The sequence below is a fragment of the Lissotriton vulgaris genome, chromosome 6 (genome assembly GCF_964263255.1).
Source record: "Lissotriton vulgaris chromosome 6, aLisVul1.2, whole genome shotgun sequence".
Taxonomy (NCBI): Eukaryota; Metazoa; Chordata; class Amphibia; order Caudata; family Salamandridae; genus Lissotriton; species Lissotriton vulgaris.
In genome coordinates this window covers 1253173917-1253196697 of record NC_141694.1, presented here as the reverse complement: position 1 = coordinate 1253196697, position 22781 = coordinate 1253173917, and the positions used below count along the sequence as shown (strand labels likewise).

The window sequence follows — 22781 nt, the reverse complement described above, 5'->3', positions numbered from 1 at the left end:
CCAGGCTAGCTTGAATCCAGTGGCAAAGTGAGCAAGGGACCCACGTCTGGGCATACCCTGCTAACTTAGGGCACTTTGCCACTGAATTCAAGGAAAACATGGCTTGCCAGTTTGAACTGGGGTGGCGGAGTGAGCTAAAGAATGATGATGGATTAAACCCAGATCAGTTGACTGGGGGTGAGTGCTTGCAATGTTCAACACTCCGTCCATCATCCGCTTTGGTTTTGCTTTGTTTGCCTTAAGTTGGTAGTGTATGCCCAGATGTGGGTCCCTTGCTCACTTTGCCACTGGATTCAAGCTTTTACTTATTTATTACTTTTCTTCTAATTCAGCATATCCAATGGACTACCCTATTTTTCACCCTATACCGCTCTCCATATATCCTCTAGCTCAATTCTCTGACCCATCTCAAACCTCTTTCACCCTATAACTCTACAATATATCTATTACCTCCACTCTCTCATCCGTCCCAAATACCATACCACTACTATGATCCCCAAAATATCCCTTTTGAGCCTCTTCCCTCATCACCTCTCCTTGCATCATCTCATACCGCTTTTTAGGTCTCGCGACCTATCAATGCACGCAAGCGCATTGAGCGGAGCGAGAATTCATGTCGGCAAAACACAAGTCAAACCAAGGGCTTTCAGCCCCGCGGTTTTCTTGCAGTTCACGTGAATCACGTGAACAAACAAGCACGCGCATCAGGCACTCCTCCCACACCTCACGGACATCTGTTCATTTCTCCTCCCCCTCCCCAGCCAGCTTCCCCCAGACCCCTGCTGCTTCACACCCTCATTGCCGCTCGGCCCCCTCCCATGCCCGCCGTGTCGCATTTCTCCTCCCCCCTCCCCTTCTCTGCCTTGCCTTCCCTCCGTCTTGTTTTTCTTTGTCAGTTAAGAACTATAGTGAACTCCCACAGTTCGATACAACAGCTGGGCTCCCCTTTCATCCACACATCGCTCTGTACCAGTCAAGCAAAGAAAGCACTAGTAGATCCAGCAGAACCTCTATGTGGCTCCAGCACAGTGCCTCGCGTGCACTTAGTCCTATGCAGTTAAGGCAGGAAAAGGCAAACAAGCTGTCCCCAGTCTTCGACTTGTATACAGGATCAGCGCACACTTTAAAGGCTTTCTGGCGCTGCGGAGAATTCAGTCCCAACATCAACCCCAAAATGCCCGGAGCAGGTATCAGCGGGATACACGGAAGTGCTCGGATTTTATCTTTGTCCCGACTTTCATAAACTTTCCCTTTCATCGACATAGGAGGACAAACTAGAAGGGTTATAAGAGGTGTTTGAAACATGACAGAAAAGAAAGCGTTCTGATTGCTGCAGGATAGCTCAGCGTGGTGACCGTTCTGTTCTATAACCTAAGTAACGTTTGTAGGTCAGGAGTTCGATTCTAGGCACTGACAAATCAGCTCATCTATCTTCTGGTGGGTAAACTGACTTTTATTAATAATAAAATATGCCATTACAGCGCTTAGAAGCTTAAAGAGTGTGGCATACAAAAAAAGTAATTGGTACATTGAGCGTGCATTATTTGTTCACATGTCCAAATTCTACCATGGCCTTTGTGTGTGCCATGGTAACGCCATTTATACATTTTGTTTAATTGCTTCGAAATGAAAACTGTCAAGTTTATAAATGCACACACATTTTTATCCTAAAAAATAAGGTATTTACATTTCTTTGGTTGTATCCATTTTTGCAGTCCTGAAGCACATCTTGGCAAAGGTGCTGCACAATTACACATAAATCAAGTATGACCTATTTAGTCCGTAAACCCAGAGCTGCCTGTGAAACTCCTACGTGTGATTTGTGGCATTCACCCACCACACCCACCACCACCCCATCCACCACCACCACCGCATCCACCACATCCACCACCACCGCCACATGCACCGCCACATGCACCGCCACCTGCACCGCCACATGCACCGCCACCACATCCACCACCACTACATCCACCACCACTACATCCACCACCCCATCCACCACCACTACATCCACCACCCCATCCACCACCACTGCATCCACCACCACATCCACGGCATCCACCACCACATCCACCACCACTGCATCTACCACCACATCCACCGCATCCACCACCACATCCACCACCACTGCATCCACCACCACATCCACCGCATCCACCACCGCATCCACATCCACCGCATCCACCACATCCACCTCCATCGCATCCACCACATCCACCACATCCACCTCCACCAGCACATCCACCACCGCATCCACCACCGCATCCACCAGCACATCCACCACCGCATCCACCACCGCATCCACCACCGCATCCACCCCCACATCCACCACCACATCCACCACCGCCCCCACATCCACCCCCACATCCACCACCACCCCCACATCCACCCCCATCACCACCACATCCACCACCGCAACCACCACCACCCCCACATCCACCACCATCACCACCACATACACCACCGCAACCACCACCACCCCCACATCCACCACCACATCCACCACCACCACATCCACCACCACCACATCCACCACATCCACCACCACATCCACCACCACATCCACCAGTAGGTCTCGCAGTAGGAAAGTTGGAGCTATTGTGTAAGAAATGGGGGTTACCCAAATCTCAACCGGGGTAGCATGGCATCAAGCGGGCAGGCCAAACTTCGAGGACATGTGAAGCATTCACGCAGTATCCACAGCCAACACACCAGGCACACCACAAAAGAGGCAGGACACCAGTTTGAGTTGGAAAAAGATACGTCGTTTAGTAGGGTTTCCAACCTGCAAGGCAAAAGAATGCAAAACAGTAGTGTCACACAAGACGCCCAATGGCGCCAGAGCCAAGTGAATAAAGGGGGGAAATTATGTACATAGGAAGTAGTCCATGCTGAAAGAGAAATAGGATGGAATCAAAATGTCATTAGATCTGGAGCCCAATCTGGCGGGGCCAACTCAGACTCTCATCCTACAGGGAAGGCTGTAAATGCAGAAGTTCTACGTTAGCATAGTTAACCATCATGCACATTAACACCAACCCAACCCCTGTTAGGGAAAGAAAACATTAGGGCATCACGGCATAACATGGGCAGGAGCACCTGCAATAAATCAGCCTATCTGGCCCATCAATCTGGTACATAAACAAGGGCCTGGAATAACATCAGGCCAACCCATTGACCAACCTAGGCGGAACATACATCGCCCAGCATAGATATCAGGTAAGAGCCCTCCTCATATATCAGGAACACCTGTAAGGAAATAGCTAGGCTCCCTCTACCAACACCCTTGGGGTATCAACATCAGGCAGAACGTTGGCATCACTATAAGCATAAGACATCAGGGTGTACACAACAGCCAACTCTCTTCATGAACATTAGGCATACACATTATAGAGCATTGGCAGGTATTAAACCATACGCATGAGCCTAATCCTCCCCACTGGTGCATCATCTAATGAAGGCTCCCTAGGCATCTGTTCCCTCCTGGCTCACTCAAGCCAACCTATATAGGGGTGTGCCCTTAAACCATAAACACACTGACACACTGGGTGCGAAATTCAGCGAAAGCACTGCCTTGCCACACTAACACAAATCCCAGGGCCTACACTAGCTGGCATTCACCTGGACACCCCAGGCAGGGATTAACTAATGTCGTAGGCCAGTTCAGAGGTCTGGCAATCCTGTTGGTACTTCTCCCGGGGGCTCTGGCGTAATTAGGGCCCACGAGTTCAATTACCATGTCTCCCGGGGGGGTGGGGGCGAGCACCGACCCTGTGCCCCGTTGCCCTCTCCACCCCCACACTGTATATGGTTGCCCACACTCACCGGGCTGTTCAGGACCTCCTTTGCGGTGGGGGCAGGCGCCGGCAATGTGCCTCGATGCCCCTGCTGTACAGTGCTGTCAATTGCAGGGCTTCCCTGACCAACCGGGAGCCCTGCGGGACCTGCAGCACCTTCCCGTGACTTCCGCCTCTCCCAGGCCCCTCTGATCTTGTAGGGACCCGGGCTGCAAGGCAGAAGGGGCAGGCACCGACAATGTGCCTCGAGGCCCCCTGACGTGGCACACGCGAAGGGAACTTTTCCCCCCTCTGGGGGAGTCACCCGACTCCTCCTCCCCACCGGAGGTCTGGGCGGCTCAATCGGGGCTTCTCAGGTCCTCACGGGAGCCTCACAGCTGCTCTCCTCCGGGCGCTTCAGGTCGGGAGGTGGGGCTGGCACCGACAGTGTGCCCCGGCCCCGCCTACCTCACCGGACCTTCTCCCTCGGGGCACAGACCGGCGGGGTGGCCTCTCGCTCCGGTCGCTTCTCTCGGGGCTCCCTCCTTGACACGGGGGCCCCGCAACGGTGCTTCGCCTGGGTCCTCCCTCCCTCACGGGGACCCAGGGCTTGGTGTCGCTCCTCGCGGCCTCCTCAATCCGGGCCGCAGACCGGCGGGGTGGACTCCCGCTCCGGTCGTTCTCCACAGGGCTCCCTCCTGACCACGGGGGCCCTGCACCGGGCTTCACCCGGGTCCTCCCTCACGGGGACCCGGGGCTTTTACTCCCCTTCTTCTGGCCTTCCCGGCCAACAGCCAATCCCTGCGCGGCCTTCAAAGGTCACGGCCGCACAGGCCAATCAGTGCGCGGCGGGGGCGGGCCGATGACGCGGCCGGGCCCCCGTCACGTGATAGGGGATCTGCCGGCCTCAGGGCCTAGCGCGGCCCTTTCTTCACTTCGGCGGCCCTCTCCTGGTACCGGGGGCCGCCACAACGATGCCCACAGCGGTTGGGGTCCCCTCGGCAGCGCCGGGCCGTGATTTCGCCTATGTACAGCCAGCACAAGGCAGCGCCAACAGTCCTCGGGCTGCGGCGGTGATATCGGCGGCAATAAGGGGTAGGCTCCCTTCTTAATTAATTAATTATATGACGGACAGCGCGCCTCCACAGACGGCGCTATTCACAGGCTGCCAGTCTCCTCAGGAAAACAGTGAAAACGGCGCTATTTACAGCGCACTGCTCCTCCCTCGGCCCATACCACTTCCAGGGCCAACAGCACTCCGGGGGCCACACCAGCCCCAGCGCTTCTCTCCCCACAGCGCTTGGTAGGCAGTCCAGGGGCAGATTAAGGGACACAGTTCCTCGGGGGCATCAACCTCCCCAGAATAGCGCTTGCCAGGCAGTACCTCATAAGGGGCAACAGTTCCTCCAGGCAGCTCCTCACGACCCAGCACTTCCACAGGGTCACAGCTTCACCAGAGGCGGTAGACAGTCCTACTCCTCACCTCCTGGGCGCTTCTTCATCGCAGCGCTGGTGTAATTCCCGGTCCCCTCAGTGTCAGGGACCTGGGTAGGGGCCCTCCCTAGTCAGGGGCCCATGGGGACAGCAGAGGGGGGGGGGTTATAGGGGTGCAGGGCCCAACTCACAGGTCCATGTGGCGGTAGCACCTCACAGCAGGTCCCCTCTCTTCTTTGTCCCAGCGCTGACTGACATTCTGGTGGCACTTCTCGCTACTTATACCCTCCTCCCAGGCAGTGCCAGGACCTTCTAGAATGTTGGCAAATCTAGCCTAAACTGCTTCTAGGGGAGGGGGTGAGCACCCTGGGTGCCAGGCTTTCCCTCCAAAAGCTAGGGGTAGCTGGGTAATATTATCTAGACCGCTGACCTATGGCAGTCCAGTGGCAAAACCCATGGCCATGGCATCCATTTTAAATACAATACATTTCAGTCAGGTGCAGTTTTAAAATGGGGGATTTTATGAGTGCTCACATTATTACAGGTAATTGCATTTTCAACAAGGTGTCTCACACCACTCATGGCCTATACAGGTTTAATCCCATGGGGGAGAGAGACATCCTAATTAGGGGGGCAAAAAGCGAAAAATTTGGGGGGGAAAAGGCCAAGTCCAACATATTGGTTTTGTAAATGACAAAGCCCTTTATGTTTTTAAAATGAAAAGAAAAAATAAAAGGCATTATTTGCTATTGTAATAGCTCCAACTTTCCTACTGCGAGACCTATTGGCAACGCCAGTGCTTGTTACTATTCCCAACCCCTCACAATAAGACTTGCTAAACCCTCCCCCTCCACCTTCTGTTTACTCATCCCCCTCCACCTCCCTTTTACTCAATCGAATCCTCCTCCTTTTTCTATGAGCTCCGAAACACCCCCGAAAAATCTAAATTCTTCCTTCTATCCCTCCACTAGCCTTTTCAATCCAAATAACAGACTAACATGTCCCCCACTCAAATTAATTTCACTATACTAATAAACCACTAATCCTTTATGGGTTCAGGAGTAGGGTGCTATTTGTTGAAAAAGCACTAGAACACCTCCTATGGGGTAGCAAAAGCTATATAAATGCAAACCTTTTTACCTCCTCTACCCCTTTGCGATTCTTCTCAATCCAAATTATCTAACTAACCTATTCACCACTCAAATTACTTTAATTTTTTCACTATGCTAATTCACCACTAATCGTTTATGGGCTCTGAAGTAGTGTGCTACTCACCGAAAAAGTGCTTCAACACCCCATTAGAGGTATCAAATTCTGTATAAATGCAAACCTTGTTCCCTTCTCTATTCCTCCACTATCCTTCTCAATCCAAATAACTGACTAACATATCCACCACTTAAATTGCTTTCATATTTTCACTATAATAATTCCCCACTAATCCTTTATGGGTCCCGGAGTAGCGTGCTACTCTCTGAAAAAGCACTTTGATGCCTCGTCAGGGGTAGTAAGCGCTATATAAATGCATTTACAATACAATACAATACAATTACAATATAAAGCACCTAAGTAACTGTTAAGTGCTACAGCGCCGTGTAATAACATTACATTAATAGATAAGTTACTTACTCAATTACATTCAATGTTCTATCGACTGAGGTTTTTATGTGTCCCTTTGTCCCTGTAGGCTATCCAGTTCACAATCCTGAGATGGGTTTACGAAAAGAAGCAGAGTCCGGTTCAGGTTTGTTGGAAGATCCTGGTGTGAAATTAGGAGGAAGGAGTGCTGACCCCATTAGAGGTAAATAATGATTAGGAATTTTTTACAATGTTGGCAGTGGTCTCTTTTCATGGATTAATTTGTAACAACTAATTTACCAGTTCCTTAAAGCTGCTTAATAAAGTTATACATGCTAGTAGGTCTTCTTTGGAGCTAGGACTTGTGTGTGCTTTCCTCTTCCAATAGCTATTACTTCTTTACGTGCACCTGACCGTCAATGTTTAGCTTTGCCCTATGCCAACTCCTGATTGTGTTTTATTTTACAGAATTGCATATAGTGAAAAACATTTTCTTCAACATGCTTACTGCCTATGTATAATACTTTCTACATCTCATAATTTTCTGTTTTGTCTTCAATACTAGGGCTTGCGGTTACCCCTTCGCTTGTTTCAGTTTGCCCGAAAAAAGAGGCAGATGGTTACTTAATGGGCCATTCAGAATGTGAAAGAAGGGAAAGCATAGCTCCCCCATCAGGTGAGTAGGCATCCAATTCACAGCCTCACGTGATGGAAATATTAAATCAATATGACTCAGGGGTAATTATTCTGGGCGCATGCCATTACATTGCTTACACAGTGTCTGTACCATTTCAGACAGGGACCACCCCTATGCAAATCATTCTGGCCATACCCTATGAAGGAGCGTTTCTGTCAGACCAGGATTTCTACCACTGGGAGCGGAAGCAGCCCCAAACATGTTCCAAACTGATCCGGCCTCATCCATGAGATGCATCTCAAGTCCTTAAGGTGTATCAAACTTGGTGCCCACGAGTGGGCATATGAAAGCAACCTAAAGCTCACTTATGCAGCAGAGAATTGCTCAGTGGAAATTAGTCATTCTGTCTAATCCATAGTTAAATGGTCTGGTTTTGCGGCATTCTGTTGTTCTTTAGCTTATCTGTGGTATTAAAGATAGCGACAATCCAAATCCTCCTATTGCACCCTTAGAGCAATGTTTGGCGTCTTTATTTACTGCTCAGTATGTGAACAGTACGCTTTTATGTTCGAGGCATGTGGGCCGCTAAATTCATATCTTGTGCATAGATCGCCGCCTAGTGTTGGGTCCGGATGATTGCACCTTGTTGTCCTGGAAGAGTCTTCGAAGTATCACGAGGTAGGTGGCTCCTCCCCTGGACTACAGTGCGCATGGGCATCATCTCCATCCTCAGAATTTTTTTTTCCGCCATTGGGTTCGGATGTGTTCCGTGACTCTCGTTCCGAACCTATTGGAAAAACTTGTTTTCTTCAGGCCAGAAGTCCTCTTTAAGCGTCGGTATTGTACTTCGTTCTGTTCTGAGTTAACTTATCCGGTTTCCCGGATACTTGAGCACGTGTGCTCCCAGCTTTTTAGGTCCGATCGAAGATTGACATCGACGATGGAATTCCAGGCCCCTTTTAAACGTTGCCCAGTCTGTAACGCGAAGTACCCTCTCTCAGACGTGCACCCCTTGTGCAACAGATGTCTGTCTCCAGACCACGACGAGGAGAGTTGCGTGGCCTGTTCGAAATTCAGGTCGGAAGAGGCGCTCGCTCTTAGACGTGAGGCGAGACTACCGGCGCGGAGAGCGTCGGATGTGGAGGATATCTTCGAGGCTGGGGACGACGAGGGTGTCCAAGAGGAGGAACCGGAGCACTTCTCCGACCCGGCCTCCTGTCAAGAATCTTACTACGGAGAGGAGGTAGACGATGAGAACATCGAAGTCGATGAAGCCGTCGAGGTAAGAGACGACGGTATTGCCATTGGAGCCGCAGAGGGTGGCTCCAGCGATGAGCAACGGGGGTCAAAAGTGACACTGTCTAGTCAAAGGCTCAGGTCGAAGCATCGCCGGAAGGCCTTAGCCAAGATCTTTATTCTCATTCTATAGCCCCGCAACCTGGCCCGGCTAAGAATATTTCAGAGCCTTCGGTGGGTACGCCTTCGAAAACGAAACCGAAACCGACTAAAGACAAACCAGTATTCGTTTCGCAACGCCTCGTTCCATCGGATCCTAAGAAGGCTCGGAGTGTCATTGCCCCTTCGGGGTCACAAACGGGTGCCAACCCGAAGATCGGTACATGCAAGAAGGTGCCAAAGGCCAAACGAGATGGAGCGACGTCATCTAAGGCTGCCCCCGGGGGGTGGACACTGAAGACGGACTTGAGTCGCAGCCGCCCCTCAGTCCGAATGCATACAAGTCGATGCTGGTGAAGGTTCTCGAAGACGAACACAAAATGGCCACGTTGGAACGTGACGCATCAAGGCGCGGCCATTTTGGGAATCCCAGCGCAACGACTGGCTCGACGTTGGCAATGGCCGTGAAAAAAGTCAAACAGCCATCGGGGCCTCCACCTATAGTTTTTGGACTGCCTCCGACAACAAGACCTAAAACGTCTAAGCCGGCACAGGGCACCGACCCTGGGAAAATGATGTTAAAACTTAAGGGTCCGACCGCCACTCCTGAAGGCGTTGGTTCCAGTCAACCTTCTTCTGAAAGCTCAATGAAGTTGTACATTGACTCTGCAACCGGAAGACTCAACCTTTTCAAACGGAAGATCTTGCCGGAGGAGCCAATGGAATCCTATCAAATTCCACTTCAAAGGAAAAGAGACTCTGCTTCCTCGCCAGTTCTTTTCGAGTCCGTAAGGCCTTATGGACAAGCCTTTACACATTCCCCCACACGCACTGAAGATGGTGGGGGGATGACCAAAATGACGAGCAGTTCAACTATCCTGATGACTCTAATCAGGATGACTCGCAGGATGTGCTCGACGATCAAGGCACGGCGGACACCCAGTGTTACCAAGTAAAAACGGCCCCCGCAGAGGATACTGCGGCGTTCAACGCTCTAATTGAAAGGGCAGCGTTGAACCATGATGTGGTCATGCATGCAGACCCAGTTGAGGAGGACTTTCTGTTTGATACCTTCTCTACGTCGGACAGATCAGTGAAGACACTGCCAATGCTGAAGGGTGTCCTTAAGCACGCCAATGACATTTTCAAGGACACAACCAGAGCAAGGGTGGTGAACCCACGTATTGAAAAGGAATACAGGCCTGCTCCTGTGGACCCTACGTATATAAGGGGTCAATTGCCATTGGACTCTTTGGTGGTCTCCAGTGCCCGGAAGAGGGCGAACTCACAAACAAGTGGTGATGCTCCTCCCCCAGACAAAGAATCTAAAGCATTAGAAGCCTCTGGGAAAAGGGTTGCTGTGCAGGCAGCGAATATTTGGAGAATAGCCAATACACAAGCTCTACTGGCTAGATACGATAGGGCTCACTATGATACACTAGAGCAATTGTTGCAACACTTGCCTGATGCATATAGAGAAGGGGCGGAAATGTTGATTCAGGAAGGGAAACTGATATCCAAAGCTTCTATCAAGTGTGCCCTATATTCAGCAGACACTGCAGCCAGGGCCATTAACACTAGTGTGATGCTCAGGAGGCAGGCATGGTTACGAATTTCAGGGTTTAAGCCAGAAATACAAACAAGTTTGCTCAATCACCCCGTTAACCAAGATTTCCTGTTTGGGCCTGACGTTGACACGATTCTTGAAAAGATCAAGAAGGACACCGAGACGGCTAAGTCTATGGGGGCCTTGCAGTCTCAACAGTTCAGAGGGGCTTCTTTTTGTCGCTCAGGTGGTAGAGGACCGTCAAGGGGGCAAACATCTCAGCAAACACAATACAATAAAGGTGGTGCACAGACCACCTTTAACAAAAACAATAGAGGTGGATACCGTGGTAACAGCACCAAAGGCAGAGGACGTGGAAATAATAACACCAGGTCGTCGGCAAATACCAAACAGTGACGTCTTGTCACTGCCCCCGGACCATATAACACCGGTCGGGGGACGACTTCAGCAGTTCCTGCCAGTCTGGGAATGCATTACCACAGACAGGTGGGTAGGCAACTTATCCAGTACGGGTATTGTTTAGAACTGACATCCACTCCACCCGACATACCACCAAGACACCATCCTATGTCCGCAGAGCACTTAACCTTATTACAGCAAGAAGTGGCCAGCATGCTGCAAAAAGGGGCCATAGAACTGGTGCCTCTAGAGGAGAACGGAACAGGGGTGTACTCTCTCTATTTCTTGGTCCCAAATAAGGACGGGTCTCTCAGACCCATTCGGGATCTGAGACCCTTGAACCTATACATCTTTTCAGAACATTTCCACATGCTGACTCTGCAGCAGGTCCTGCCATTGCTCAGTCAGGGGGATTTCCTGGCAACCCTGGATCTGAAGGATGCGTATTTCCATATACCTATACATCAGGCACACAGGAAATACCTCAGGTTCACTATACAGAACAAGCATTACCAGTTGAAGGTGCTACCCTTTGGAGTGACCACTGCTCCCAGAGTGTTCACCAAGTGCTTGGCGACAGTGGCGGCACACCTTCGGAGACAACACATTCATGTCTACCCTTACCTGGACGACTGGCTTGTGCAAGCGAAGTCGGCCCAACAGAGTGCGCCAGCCACGTGTCCCGCACAATACATCTTCTGCACAGTTTGTGATTTTCTCTAAACTATCCCAAGTCGCATCTTCAACCCGCTCAAGTACAGCAGTACCTGGGAGGGACGTTGGACACTGTGACAGCTACAGCCCAGCCAAACTCAGTGCGAATCGACAGCATGCAACTGCTGATTCGCAAATTCAGACCACAACACTCACTACAGGCGCGAGTATTTCTGCAGTTGATAGGCATGATGGCCTCCTGCATATTCATAGTCCCGCACGCGAGATTGAACATGCGTCCGCTCCAAGAGTGTTTAGCACGGCAGTGGAATCAGGCTCAAGGACAATTGAAAGACCTAGTGTTGGTGACCGGTCGTGGGTACAACTCTCTGCATTGGTGGAATCCACGCAACCTTTGCAAGGGACGACCGTTCCAAGAGCCTGTACCACAAATAGTGCTCACGACGGACGCATCCCTCCTGGGGTGGGGGGCGCATCTTCTTCATTATACAGTGCAGGGACTATGGTCGGATCAACAGAAGAAGATGCACATCAATCTGCAAGAATTGATGGCAATCTTCATGGCAATGAAGGCTTTCAAGATACATCTGTGCAACAAGGTCGTGTTGATCCGGACGGACAACATGACGGCCATGTATTACATTCAGAAGCAGGGTGGTACTCACTCTCCACAGTTGTCTCACTTGGCACAGAGCATGTGGAAGTCGGCCATTCAGAGGAACATTTTCCTCATGTTCGGAGCACCTCCCAGGCCAGGACAACCAGATGGCGGATCTGCTCAGCAGGCACAGCCATCAGGTGCACGAGTGGGAGATTCATCCATCGGTGCTGCAACTGTACTTCCAGCAGTGGGGACATCCAGAAATCGACCTGTTCGCCACAAACAAGAACGCAAAATGACCAAGCTTCGCCGCCAGGTACCCACACCCGCGGTCTCAGGGCAATGCGATATGGATGAACTGATCAGGCAGATTTGCATACACTTTTCCGTCGGCTCGCTCATACCTCTGGTGGCACGGAAACTCAGACAGCACTCGATGACTCTCATCCTGGATTGCTCCAACGGGGGTCGAGGCAAGCATGGTACACCACGTTCTAGAACTTTCCGTGGTGCCTCATCAAAGACTGCGTCTTACACCCAGTCTTCTCACTCAGAGCCATGGCGAGGTTCAGCACCCAAATCCGCAACAGTTAAACCTTGCGATATGGCTCCTGAAGTCATAGAATTTGGATATCTGAATCTGCCTCCTGATTGTATGGACATCATTAAGGAGGCGAGACGGCCTACCACTAGAGCCTGCTATGCTGCCAAATGGAAATGCTTTGTCATTTACTGTTCCAACCATGACATAAACCCGCTAGATGCATCAACACAAAACATTATTTGTTACCTGTTAAATTTATACAGATGCAATCTGGCATACAGTTCTATATGTATTCATTTGGCGGCAATCGCGGCTTACTTGCAGAACAGGCAACACCTTTCACTGTTCAGAATGCCAGCCATAAAGGCTTTTATGGAAGGACTCAAACGAGTCATTCCTCCCAGAAGACCACCTTCACCGGTCTGGAATCTTAATATAGTCTTGACCAGACTGATGGGACCTCCTTTCGAACCTCTCCACTCTTGTGAGATACAGTTCCTAACTTGGAAGGTTGCCTTTTTAGTAGCGATCACGTCGCTGAGACGGGTTAGCGAGCTGCAAGCCCTTACCATTCAAGAACCTTTTATACAGGTTCACGCAAATAGGGTGGTACTACGCACTGACCCTAAATTCATGCCCAAGGTAGTTTCTCAGTTCCACAATAATCAAACTATTGAACTGCCAGTTTTCTTCCCTAATCCAGACTCAGTGGCAGAAAGATCACTGCACACATTAGACGTCAAACGAGCTCTCCTGTACTATATAGACAGGACGAAGGATTTCAGGAAGACTAAACAACTCTTTGTTTCTTTTTCACCACAGCACAAGGGCAAACCCATTTCCAAATCAGGTATAGCCAGATGGATTGTTAACACCTTGGGTGCTAAGGCTTTTCCCCCTCCTGCGCTGGAAAGCTTGAATAACATAGGTTCATGACAAGGTCAGCTCGTCATAAGCACAGCGCAGGTAACACCCATGACGAGCTGACCTTGTCATGAGCATCGAAGAGGTTAAGTGCATTCAGATTTGTTATCAGAGGGCTAAACGCACAATAACAACCCCCCCAAGAGCGCATTCTACACGCAAGCTAGGGGCATCCATGGCTTTCCTGAGTTACATTCCATTAGAGGACATATGTAGAGCAGCCACATGGAATAACATACATACATTCACCAAACACTACTGTGTTGATGTACATTCCAAGCAGCAAGCTGCTGTAGGACAGGCTGTTCTAAGGTCCCTCTTTCAGGCTGCTGAAGCTGGCTCGGGCAACCACCGCAAAGGGAGAAACTGCTATTTATTCTATGCACAAGATATGAATTTAGCGGCCCACATGCCTCGAATGGAATATGCTACTTACCAGTATGCATCTGTTCTTGGCATGTAGGGCCGCTAACATTCATATCGCCCGCCCATCCTCCCCGGTGCCTGTCGCAGCTGTGGCAGTTAGAATTATTTGTAAGCATGGTCATCAAGTATTGTATTGGACTCCATCCCTGCCACAATGGCGAAAAACAATCTGAGGATGGAGATGATGCCCATGCTCACTGTAGTCCAGGGGAGGAGCCACCTATCTCGTGATACTTCGAAGACTCTTCCAGGACAACAAGGTGCAATCATCCGGACCCAACACTAGGCGGCGATCTATGCACAAGATATGAATGTTAGCGGCCCTACATGCCAAGAACAGATGCATACTGGTAAGTAGCATATTCCTTTTCTTGATTGTCCTTTAATCGTTTTCTTTCATGACACTGTACTCGTGTACTGTGAATGTTTATTGGTGTGAGCTGTATTGCTTCCCCCCCCCCCCCAGCCTATCTACATTTAAGTCTTGACACCTTTAAAAGAATAATTATAGTGCAGATCTGAAGTACTCTTTCTGGTTCTCACCTGAATGCTGTGTTTTTTCTTTGCCATTCTGGGGATGTGACACAGAGAACCTGACAAAGTTGTTACTGAATCAAAGGGTGTGAGTGGGTGAGATGATTGAAGCTCAAGTGCAGGTGAATGTAGACTAATGGCTACATAGCTGGTGGTTCTATAAATATATTGAGGTTGGTGAACAGAGGAAGACATATTTGTTTCGTGGATTGATAAATCCATGGTTTTGAGTAGATAAGCGGGGGATTGTTTTGAACACGGAGACGGATGGATGGATGTATAGAGAATTCAAATGGGTGCTTTATGAATCCATGGACTGATGGTTGAAGGGCTTAGGTGAGTGATTGTTTATTGTTGCCTTCCTCTTGTCTGCAGTATCTTCAAGTGCAGCTTTGAAAAAACACTATGGCACTGACTGCAAGGTTCATAGCTCCCCAACCCCAAGGTCATGAAATTCAAAACTTCTTTGAAGTGGCCATCTTATGCAATATAATAAAAAAAAAGTACAAGATGGTATTAACAAAGTTATTTTACCTGGCATACATAGCGAAGAGGCTTTGGGAAAGAAAAAGTTAATGACACCAGTCAGTATGTTTTGCTCAATATCTAATGCCAGCTGCGCACAGAATTATTACATATCATGCACCTCTGATATGAGGATATGTATGCTAATAATGCAGTAGCTACATTTTACACTGCACTGCATTATTTGCCAAACTCCAGTCACATAGTCTGTACTTCTGCATTTCGAGCTGGCTCCAAAAGCATATATCCTCATAAGGTATAACGTGAGTGGTGCTGAGGAATAAACAAAGCGAAACCTAAAACCTTTAAAATGTCATCTTTTAGTGTAGTGTTTGGTTTTTTTTTATAACGTGTGGCTCACAGTATTTTTAATTTAGATTTGCATATTTTTTCCTTCCTCTTCAGCTGGTTATCCATATCTTAAATCTGACTTTGGTTTTCGCAATGAAGAGGAGCCCACGGTCTGTCTAATTGATCATTATGATGTAGAAGAAGAAGAAGAAATGGGAATGAACCCTATAGAAGGTAAATTGAGTAAGTGCTGCAGGTAAAAACTCTGAATGAATCATCAGTGACTGTCTTCTTCTCTCCCATCTCTGTAAGTGAGAGCAACTTCATTTTTTGAGAAGTTAGCAAAGACCCTTTTGATGTAACTAAAATTAAATGTATTATATACCTATATGTGCTTTCAGCTAGCTCTTTCCATTCATTGCTCTGTTTTGTGCCATTAATATTTTTCTTTCATTCCCCACAGCATGGGGCATTGAGGGAGTATAGCTCCAATCTGTGGCAGGTTCTACCATGGTAGTGTGTGATTTATGAGTCAAATATTTTCTTTTAGCCAAATTCTTTTTTTTGTTTTTATTCATTTATTTTTTATTTCAGAAATACCATCCATAAAAATAGAACCGAATAAATACACAAAACATTTTTACAAGCTTTGCAATCAGAGAAAAGAATAAAATCTGTGTCATCAAGTTTCATCGGATACATTAAAAAAAGAAACCTCAAAGTGCTTTATCATAGATCAGCTCATTGTGCACAGGATTTTGTAAAAATTATTTTACAGATAATCCGTGCAGATGCCAGGTATTTTGCCACGCAACGACCTGTGACTTCATCAGTACATGAGCCAAGAATTCTTAAGGCTCTAAATGTTGCCTGACATTTAGAGCCTCCCCACCGTTGGAGGGTGGTCTAATAGGGGGGTGTACTCAACCCAAGGAAGGGATCTATTGGTCCCGGCCTGCACACCCCTAAATTTAGTATTTAAGGGCAACCCTGAACCTTGTCTCCTCAGATTTGAGGAAGAAAGAAGTACCGGAGAGCAGTGCTGACCCTGGAAGAAGAGGACACCAACTGCTTTGACCCCAGCCCTGCAGGCCTGGCCTAAATCCGGCCTGCCAATAGCGAAAACCCTGACGTGTCCAGCAGCCCCCCAGAGCCTGGAGGACCTGCCCTGCACTCACCTTAAAGACTCCGTCTCCCGTAAGCACCGGATTTGCTCAACAAAGACTTCAACCACAGTGATCTCCTTTGGTTACACACGCAGTCCATCTGAGTTGCATTTAAAATGCCAAAAAGATGACTTTGAGGAGGGCTATGAGGAGGAGCACTATTATATGCCTCCTCTGGACTATCACCAACAGTATCAGGAGGAGATGGGTTGTATGCCATCCTCATGGCTTTCCGATCTGCAGTTCATGCTTTTTAACTATAGGAAAAGATTTCCATCGCTTTCTGTTGTCTCAGAGCGTGCTTTGTTGCCTCCTAAACAACATTCAGTTCCTTCCATCCCACAATTAGGGTCAACGCCCCAAACAGTGACTGCTCCACCATCCATTCCGACTCCTGACTAGCATCCTGTCACCTCAGGTGATGACCCGAGATGAGGGAGCTTCCAGATCAACACAAAGAACGAAACGACTATCTAATTGCCACTCTCTTTTCACCCTCACCAGTTTCAGTAGATTTTCCACCTGAGGACATTTGTGGTATTCATAATCTATCAGAAAGAGCAGCCCAAAGATTCGATTTGCCAATGCCAGCTTCCGAAATGGAGGGTTTTCTTTACAACTTTAAAGACCCTTTAGGAACAAGCCATTCCTATTGCTGATTACATATGGGGGGGCTTAAGGTCAAGAAAACCCAAACCACAGTGATTCCTGTTCTGCCTAGATTGGAAAAGAAATATGAATCCCCAGAGGATAGTCCTGCCTTCCTGGTGGGCCACCAAAAGTCAGACCCTGTAATCTCTCAGGTGGCTCAAAGGAAGCCCAAGAACCCGACTGCTCCAATCACAACACCTCTGGACAAAGGCGGCAGATGCCTTTACAACGCCGGCAAACAATTCTCTTCGATGTCAGGACTTCTGGTCAGGGCAGTTTATGCTTTATTGATTTTAGGTCGCTACAATCACCAGATGTGGTTCGACCTAGCCCCTTACATCGACCAACGTCCTGAAGAGAATAAATCAGGTTTCAAGAAGTCCCCCAAAAAGGTGAGCGGACTTCCTCCGAGGTTATAGACTGCACAATGGATATTGCTACAACAGATTTTAGGTCTCTGGCAGGAGCGGCAGTCTTACACCGGCCAGGTTTGCTCACAGTGACATCTTTTCAGCCTGAGGTCCAGGATAAGGATATGAAAACTCTGCTTTTTACTAATAAGATCTAGTTCCATGCCTTTTCTTCTGCTCATCTGTTGTAATCTTATTCGGTACCAAAGCGCAGAGATACTCCAGTTGGAGTCGATTCCAGCGCTATATAAACTCATAAATAAATAAATAAATAAAGATCATGGATCTGCTGTTTGATGGAGAGGCCCTTTTAAAGAATCGTATCAATGAGGCTCTCCAGTATATAAAGGACACTATGACGTCAAAGTCTTTAGGGATGCTCCAGGACTGTAAGGTTCCTTTTCAAGAGGCTCGAGGAAGAGGTCTGCCCTCATCTAGAGGTGGATACCCACAATACAGATATCCTTCTTACACCTCCCCTACACAACCCTATCGACCGCAATACACTCAGCAGCAATCCCAATCTATGACCTATTCCAGATGGCACTCAGAGGGAAAGCAGGGCGACAGGGGAAGGATTCCTCACCTTGCCAATGACCACTTTCAGGCTCCTTCTCTATTTCCTTCCCACGCTCATGCGCCCGTGGGGGGAAAATATATTTATATAGCCAGAATTGGCGAAATATAACAACAGCTCAATGAGTGCTCAACATTATTCCATTTGGCCATTTAGTCAGAGTTTATTCAAATTCCATCGTACACTCCACTTTGCTTACAATCGACAAAGCCTCTACACCACCTGCGGCTAGAAGCTCGGTTGATGCTCCAGAAAGAGGCAATAAAACCGATTCTGGCATCCCAAAGAAGGAAAGGGTTCTACTCCTGTTTCTTTTTGGTACGGACGGCTTTCAGAAAGTCACGTCCTATCCTAGACTTGAGGACTCACAACACCTACTTCAAGAAACAGTCCTTCCGTATTGTCTTCTTGCAAGATATACTACTGCTTTTCAATTCAGGTGATTTCATGGCCATTCTAGACCTACAAGACGCTTACTTCCTTGTTCCCATTCATTCATCGCACAGGAAGTATCTCCTCTTCGTTGTAGCTAGGAGCCATTAACAATTCAAGGTCCTGCCATTTGGCCTAAGATCAGCTGCAAGTATATATACATATAGTGCTGGTCCCTGTGGCAGCTTTCCGCACATGTCAACATCACTAGGCTTTTCTTTACTTGGACGATTGGCTGATCAAAGCACCGTCAATTTTGGCAGCCCGGGTGTCTACGGCGACTTGCATAAGTCTTTTCAAATGTCTAGACCTTACCGTAAACCAGGAAAAATCAAGCCTACTACCATCCTAAAGCATTATTTTCCTGGGAGCTATGTTGGACATGACTCTGAACAATACCTTTCCATCGCTCGTAAGACCAACCAAACTGACATCTATGGCTCAACTCTTCCTCAGAAAAAAGTCCCTTTCAGTTGCCGTTTACAAGTCACTCCTAGGGTCAATTTCATCTTGCATCCCCCTCATTCCTTTCTGCCGCCTGAGGGTGCATCCCCTTCAGGAACAACTACACTTAAAATGGCGTAAAATGGTTGGTTCTTTTGAGGACATCATCATATAGAGTAACCCTGACTATGGTACAAGCCTTCTCTTGGTGGACCCAGCAGAAAAACATTTCAAAAGGTTTGTCTTTTCTGGCATTTCCAGCTCAGTAAGTAATAACCACAGATGCATCTCTAGAAGGATTGCAAGCGTTCCTGCAAGACCTTCAAATCAGTGACCTTTGCACCAACATGATCTCCTTTTCCACATCAATTTGCTGGAACTTAAAGCAATTCCTTTAGCAGTTCCTACCAAGGATACGGAACTCATCGGTTCTCATCAGGGCATACAATACAACGGCGATACATTATGACAACAAGAAAGGGGGTTCAAGGTCTCCTCTATTGTTGCTGTAAGCTAAATGTATCTGGGATTGGCTGATCCAGAATGGAGTTTCACTAGGAGCAGCACACCTTCCCAGGATTCTCAACTCAACAGCGGGTACACTCAGCAGGCTCAAGTCTGCATTCCAAGAAAGGGAACTGCCCTGGGAAACACCAGAAAACCTCTTTTGGCACTGCAGCACACCAAGAGTAGACCTGTTTGTGACTCCAGAAAATAGGTAAGGCCCGTACTTCGCAAGTTGTCATCACCATCCAGGAACCTAGACGAATACAATTTCGATGACATGTTCAGGCACCTTTTGCCATTTTTTTCCTCTCCTGCCAAGGCTTCTCGTTAAGGTGAAGGCAGAGCCATGCAGGATGATCCTCGTAGCCCCATCTTGGCTGCGCCAGTAGGGGACACAGAATTCCTTCTTCTCTTGGAGAGGCAGACGATACTCCTGGATCCAAGTACTGCATCCGGATCCTAAATCACTTTGATTAGCGGCATGGTTCCTGAACACAGTTGGTTTGATCATCTGACCCTTTTCTACTGAATGTAGGGATTTTCTTTGTCTTGCCCAGGCACAGATCCCTAACAAAACATATTTAATTAAATGGCACGGTTTTGTCTCTAGGACCAGGAATCTGGCGTTCATCCTATCTCCTCTTCAGCTCATGAGATCCTTCCTTACATCCTTTCATTGGCAAAGTCTGGTTTGGCTCATTCACCTATTAAGATCCATCTTGCAGCTATTTCATGCTTTAGAAGCGCCTCTTCACGCCTTTTTTTTTTTTTTTTAGCTTTATACAAAACTCGGGGCTGTCATAGTTAGGTCCATATACATTAACAACCAGTATTTCTGTCCCTCTACCTGTGCACTTCGATATGGCATATCTACTTCCCGGGCCAACTGTTAGCATACTCAATGTGTAGTCCGATTTCAGGTTTACCCAAGTTAGCACCCCGCGCGCATTGGTCGTGAAGCCAGCCACATTGACCTGTCCCCTCAGCCCCCTTGCTTGCAACCTAAAACTGTTTGCAGGTAAATGTGTTTCTTGTATTAAAGCCAGGTTGATATGGTGTCTAGCTAGATAATTCAAAACCTTGCGCAGCTTGCGGTAATCATTTAATCCGCGCACATTCCACGTCAAAGCTCTCAGGCCTCCCTCAGTAGGGTCTACCTCCGTCCCACCAGGCGAACCTTGCATATTCGGCAGAGCGTGTCATTGCCCTTCCCACAGTTACTAACAGTGTAGAGTCTGATCTTTAAAGCGTAATGGCCGGCACCTCTTAACTTTAACCTCTGAACTTCCCTTCCTCCTCTGACCACCCCCCCCCCCCCCCCCCCACCCACATCGGACCACCCCCAACTAAGTTGCGAAATGTCCAGCCCTTGGGCCTGCCCCCCCCAACCCCCTCCTCTCAAACAATAGCCCCAAACATAGTGTTACCACATGTGGGTGGAGGTTGCTCCGCACCAGCCAAGAAATCAAAAGTAATCACAGTACTTGATACTCGTCCTGGCTCCTCCAGCCGACAGCTATCTTCCCTTCGTACGCTGGAGTCATCGCATGTTTCAGATATACCCCTCTTGGCGGCCAGCTGTTCCCCATTTGCACTATCACACAATGCCACTTCGCGTCCTGCCAAAGTTCCTGCTGCGTAACTTCACTCAGTCTTGTTCATCCAGTCCGCCACCTGCTGCCTCATCCAATAATTCCCGTTCCGGGGTTTTCCTCTGTTCTTTAGCCCAGTCTTGTAGCGCCTTTTGCAATGTTCTTGGTTCAGTGAAGATATGCGATTGCCCATTTCTGTTGACTTTCAGCTTAGCCGGGTATAGCATAGCATAGTCTAGGCCTTGTTCGCATAGTTGTCTTTTCATTGGAGCAAAATGGTTCCTCGCTTCTTGGACTTTGGCCGTGAAATCGGGGTACAATGAAATAGTTGAGCCTTCGTACGTTAACGTCTGTTTTTCTCTGGCAGCACATAGGGCAGCATCCCTGTCTCTATAATTGAAGAGCTTTGCTATTATTGGTCGTGGTGGTGCCCCTGGCTTTGGTCGTGGGGCCAATGAATGGGGCGCGCGCTCCACAATAAATGTAGTAGAAAAGACCTCCGCACCCAGTAGAGTTATCAGCATGCGTTCTATAAAGAGCTCCATCTTGCCCGTCTGAGTAGTCTCAGGAAGGCCAAGGATGCGCATGTTATTGCGTCGGGAACGCGCCGCCAAGTCCTCCCTCTTATCCTGGAGCAGTTGCAGCACCCTACCTAGTTGCTTGTGCTCTGTGTCAATAGTGGTTTGTGCTTCTTCCACCTCTGTAATCCTCCTCTCCGACATGTCTAATCTCTCGGCATGCTTATCAAGCCTCTCTCAAATTCTGTCCATTCTGTATGTTAACGCGTCCATCTTCACCCCTAGCGAGGAAATACCTTCCTGCAACCCTTTCTCCCTTTCTCCATGGACTTCAGCATGCTTCATATGTCTTGTTCTTGCTCTGTAGGAGAAGAGGGCCTCCTAACACCTCCTGCGCCTCTGTCCTGAGATTTAGCCCTCTTTTGGGCGAAGAGGAGCCAGGACTGGTTGCGGTCCGGTTTTCCCATCTTTTTATCCAAGGGAGACCAGTGGTATTACAGAGGGTAGCGGACTGCACGTTGCCCACTCAGCTAATCGCAGATTGCGCGTGCGTGTACTGCGATATCAGTGTCCCCAGCAAGTGCACAATGGCTCCCGCAGAATCCTTTGGGGCGGCACCAGAACAATCTCAGACCGAGTTCACACAATTCCACCAGTAGCCACTATCAGAAAGCCCTGTGTCCAGTAATCTGAGCAATGAGCCACTCCTCGCTACACCACACCGTCTGCACTTCTCACCGCCTCCTTAGCTTTCAGGCCAATCCCTTGCGTCACCTGCCCGCTCGCAGGGCAGGGAAGCGCGCTTCTGGCCTCGTGCCCCGCAGTGCAGACCTCAGCCCAACCTCGCTCTGTGATGTTGCTTGTAGGGTGCCCTTTATTGTGTGTCTCTGCCCGGTCTTGCTTAGCGCCTCGTCACAGATCTTTCCCTCAGCGCTTATCCTTAAATGGGGCCTCCGTCACCGCGTTTGTGATGGGCAAATGATTCCTCGGCTGTCCAAATCGCAAAGGCGCTTTAAATTCCTCGGTGTGCTAGCCGCGATCGTTACTGCATTCGCAGCGGCTCTAATCCCCGACACATGGCCCGCCGTGTCACGGCTTACTTGGGAAAGATCACCGCAGGCACCAAAAGTAGAGATCGCCGAGTCAGGGAGGCTCCGTCGTATCTCAGACCGCCAGCCTAG

The 22781-nt window shown here is 48.7% G+C and overlaps 1 protein-coding gene across 2 annotated transcripts in view; it reads left to right on the top strand.

Annotated features, from left to right (window-relative positions):
* Nucleotides 1–22781, top strand: part of LOC147708712 (uncharacterized) — a 260521-nt gene that overhangs the window by 84350 nt on the left and 153390 nt on the right. For both annotated transcript variants that reach the window (XM_086927366.1, XM_086927367.1), the window contains exons 5-7: nucleotides 6895–7008; nucleotides 7351–7461; nucleotides 15418–15537. In XM_086927366.1, coding sequence (XP_086783492.1) covers nucleotides 6895–7008; nucleotides 7351–7461; nucleotides 15418–15537 — 345 coding nt within the window. The remainder of the gene's footprint in view (nucleotides 1–6894; nucleotides 7009–7350; nucleotides 7462–15417; nucleotides 15538–22781) is intronic.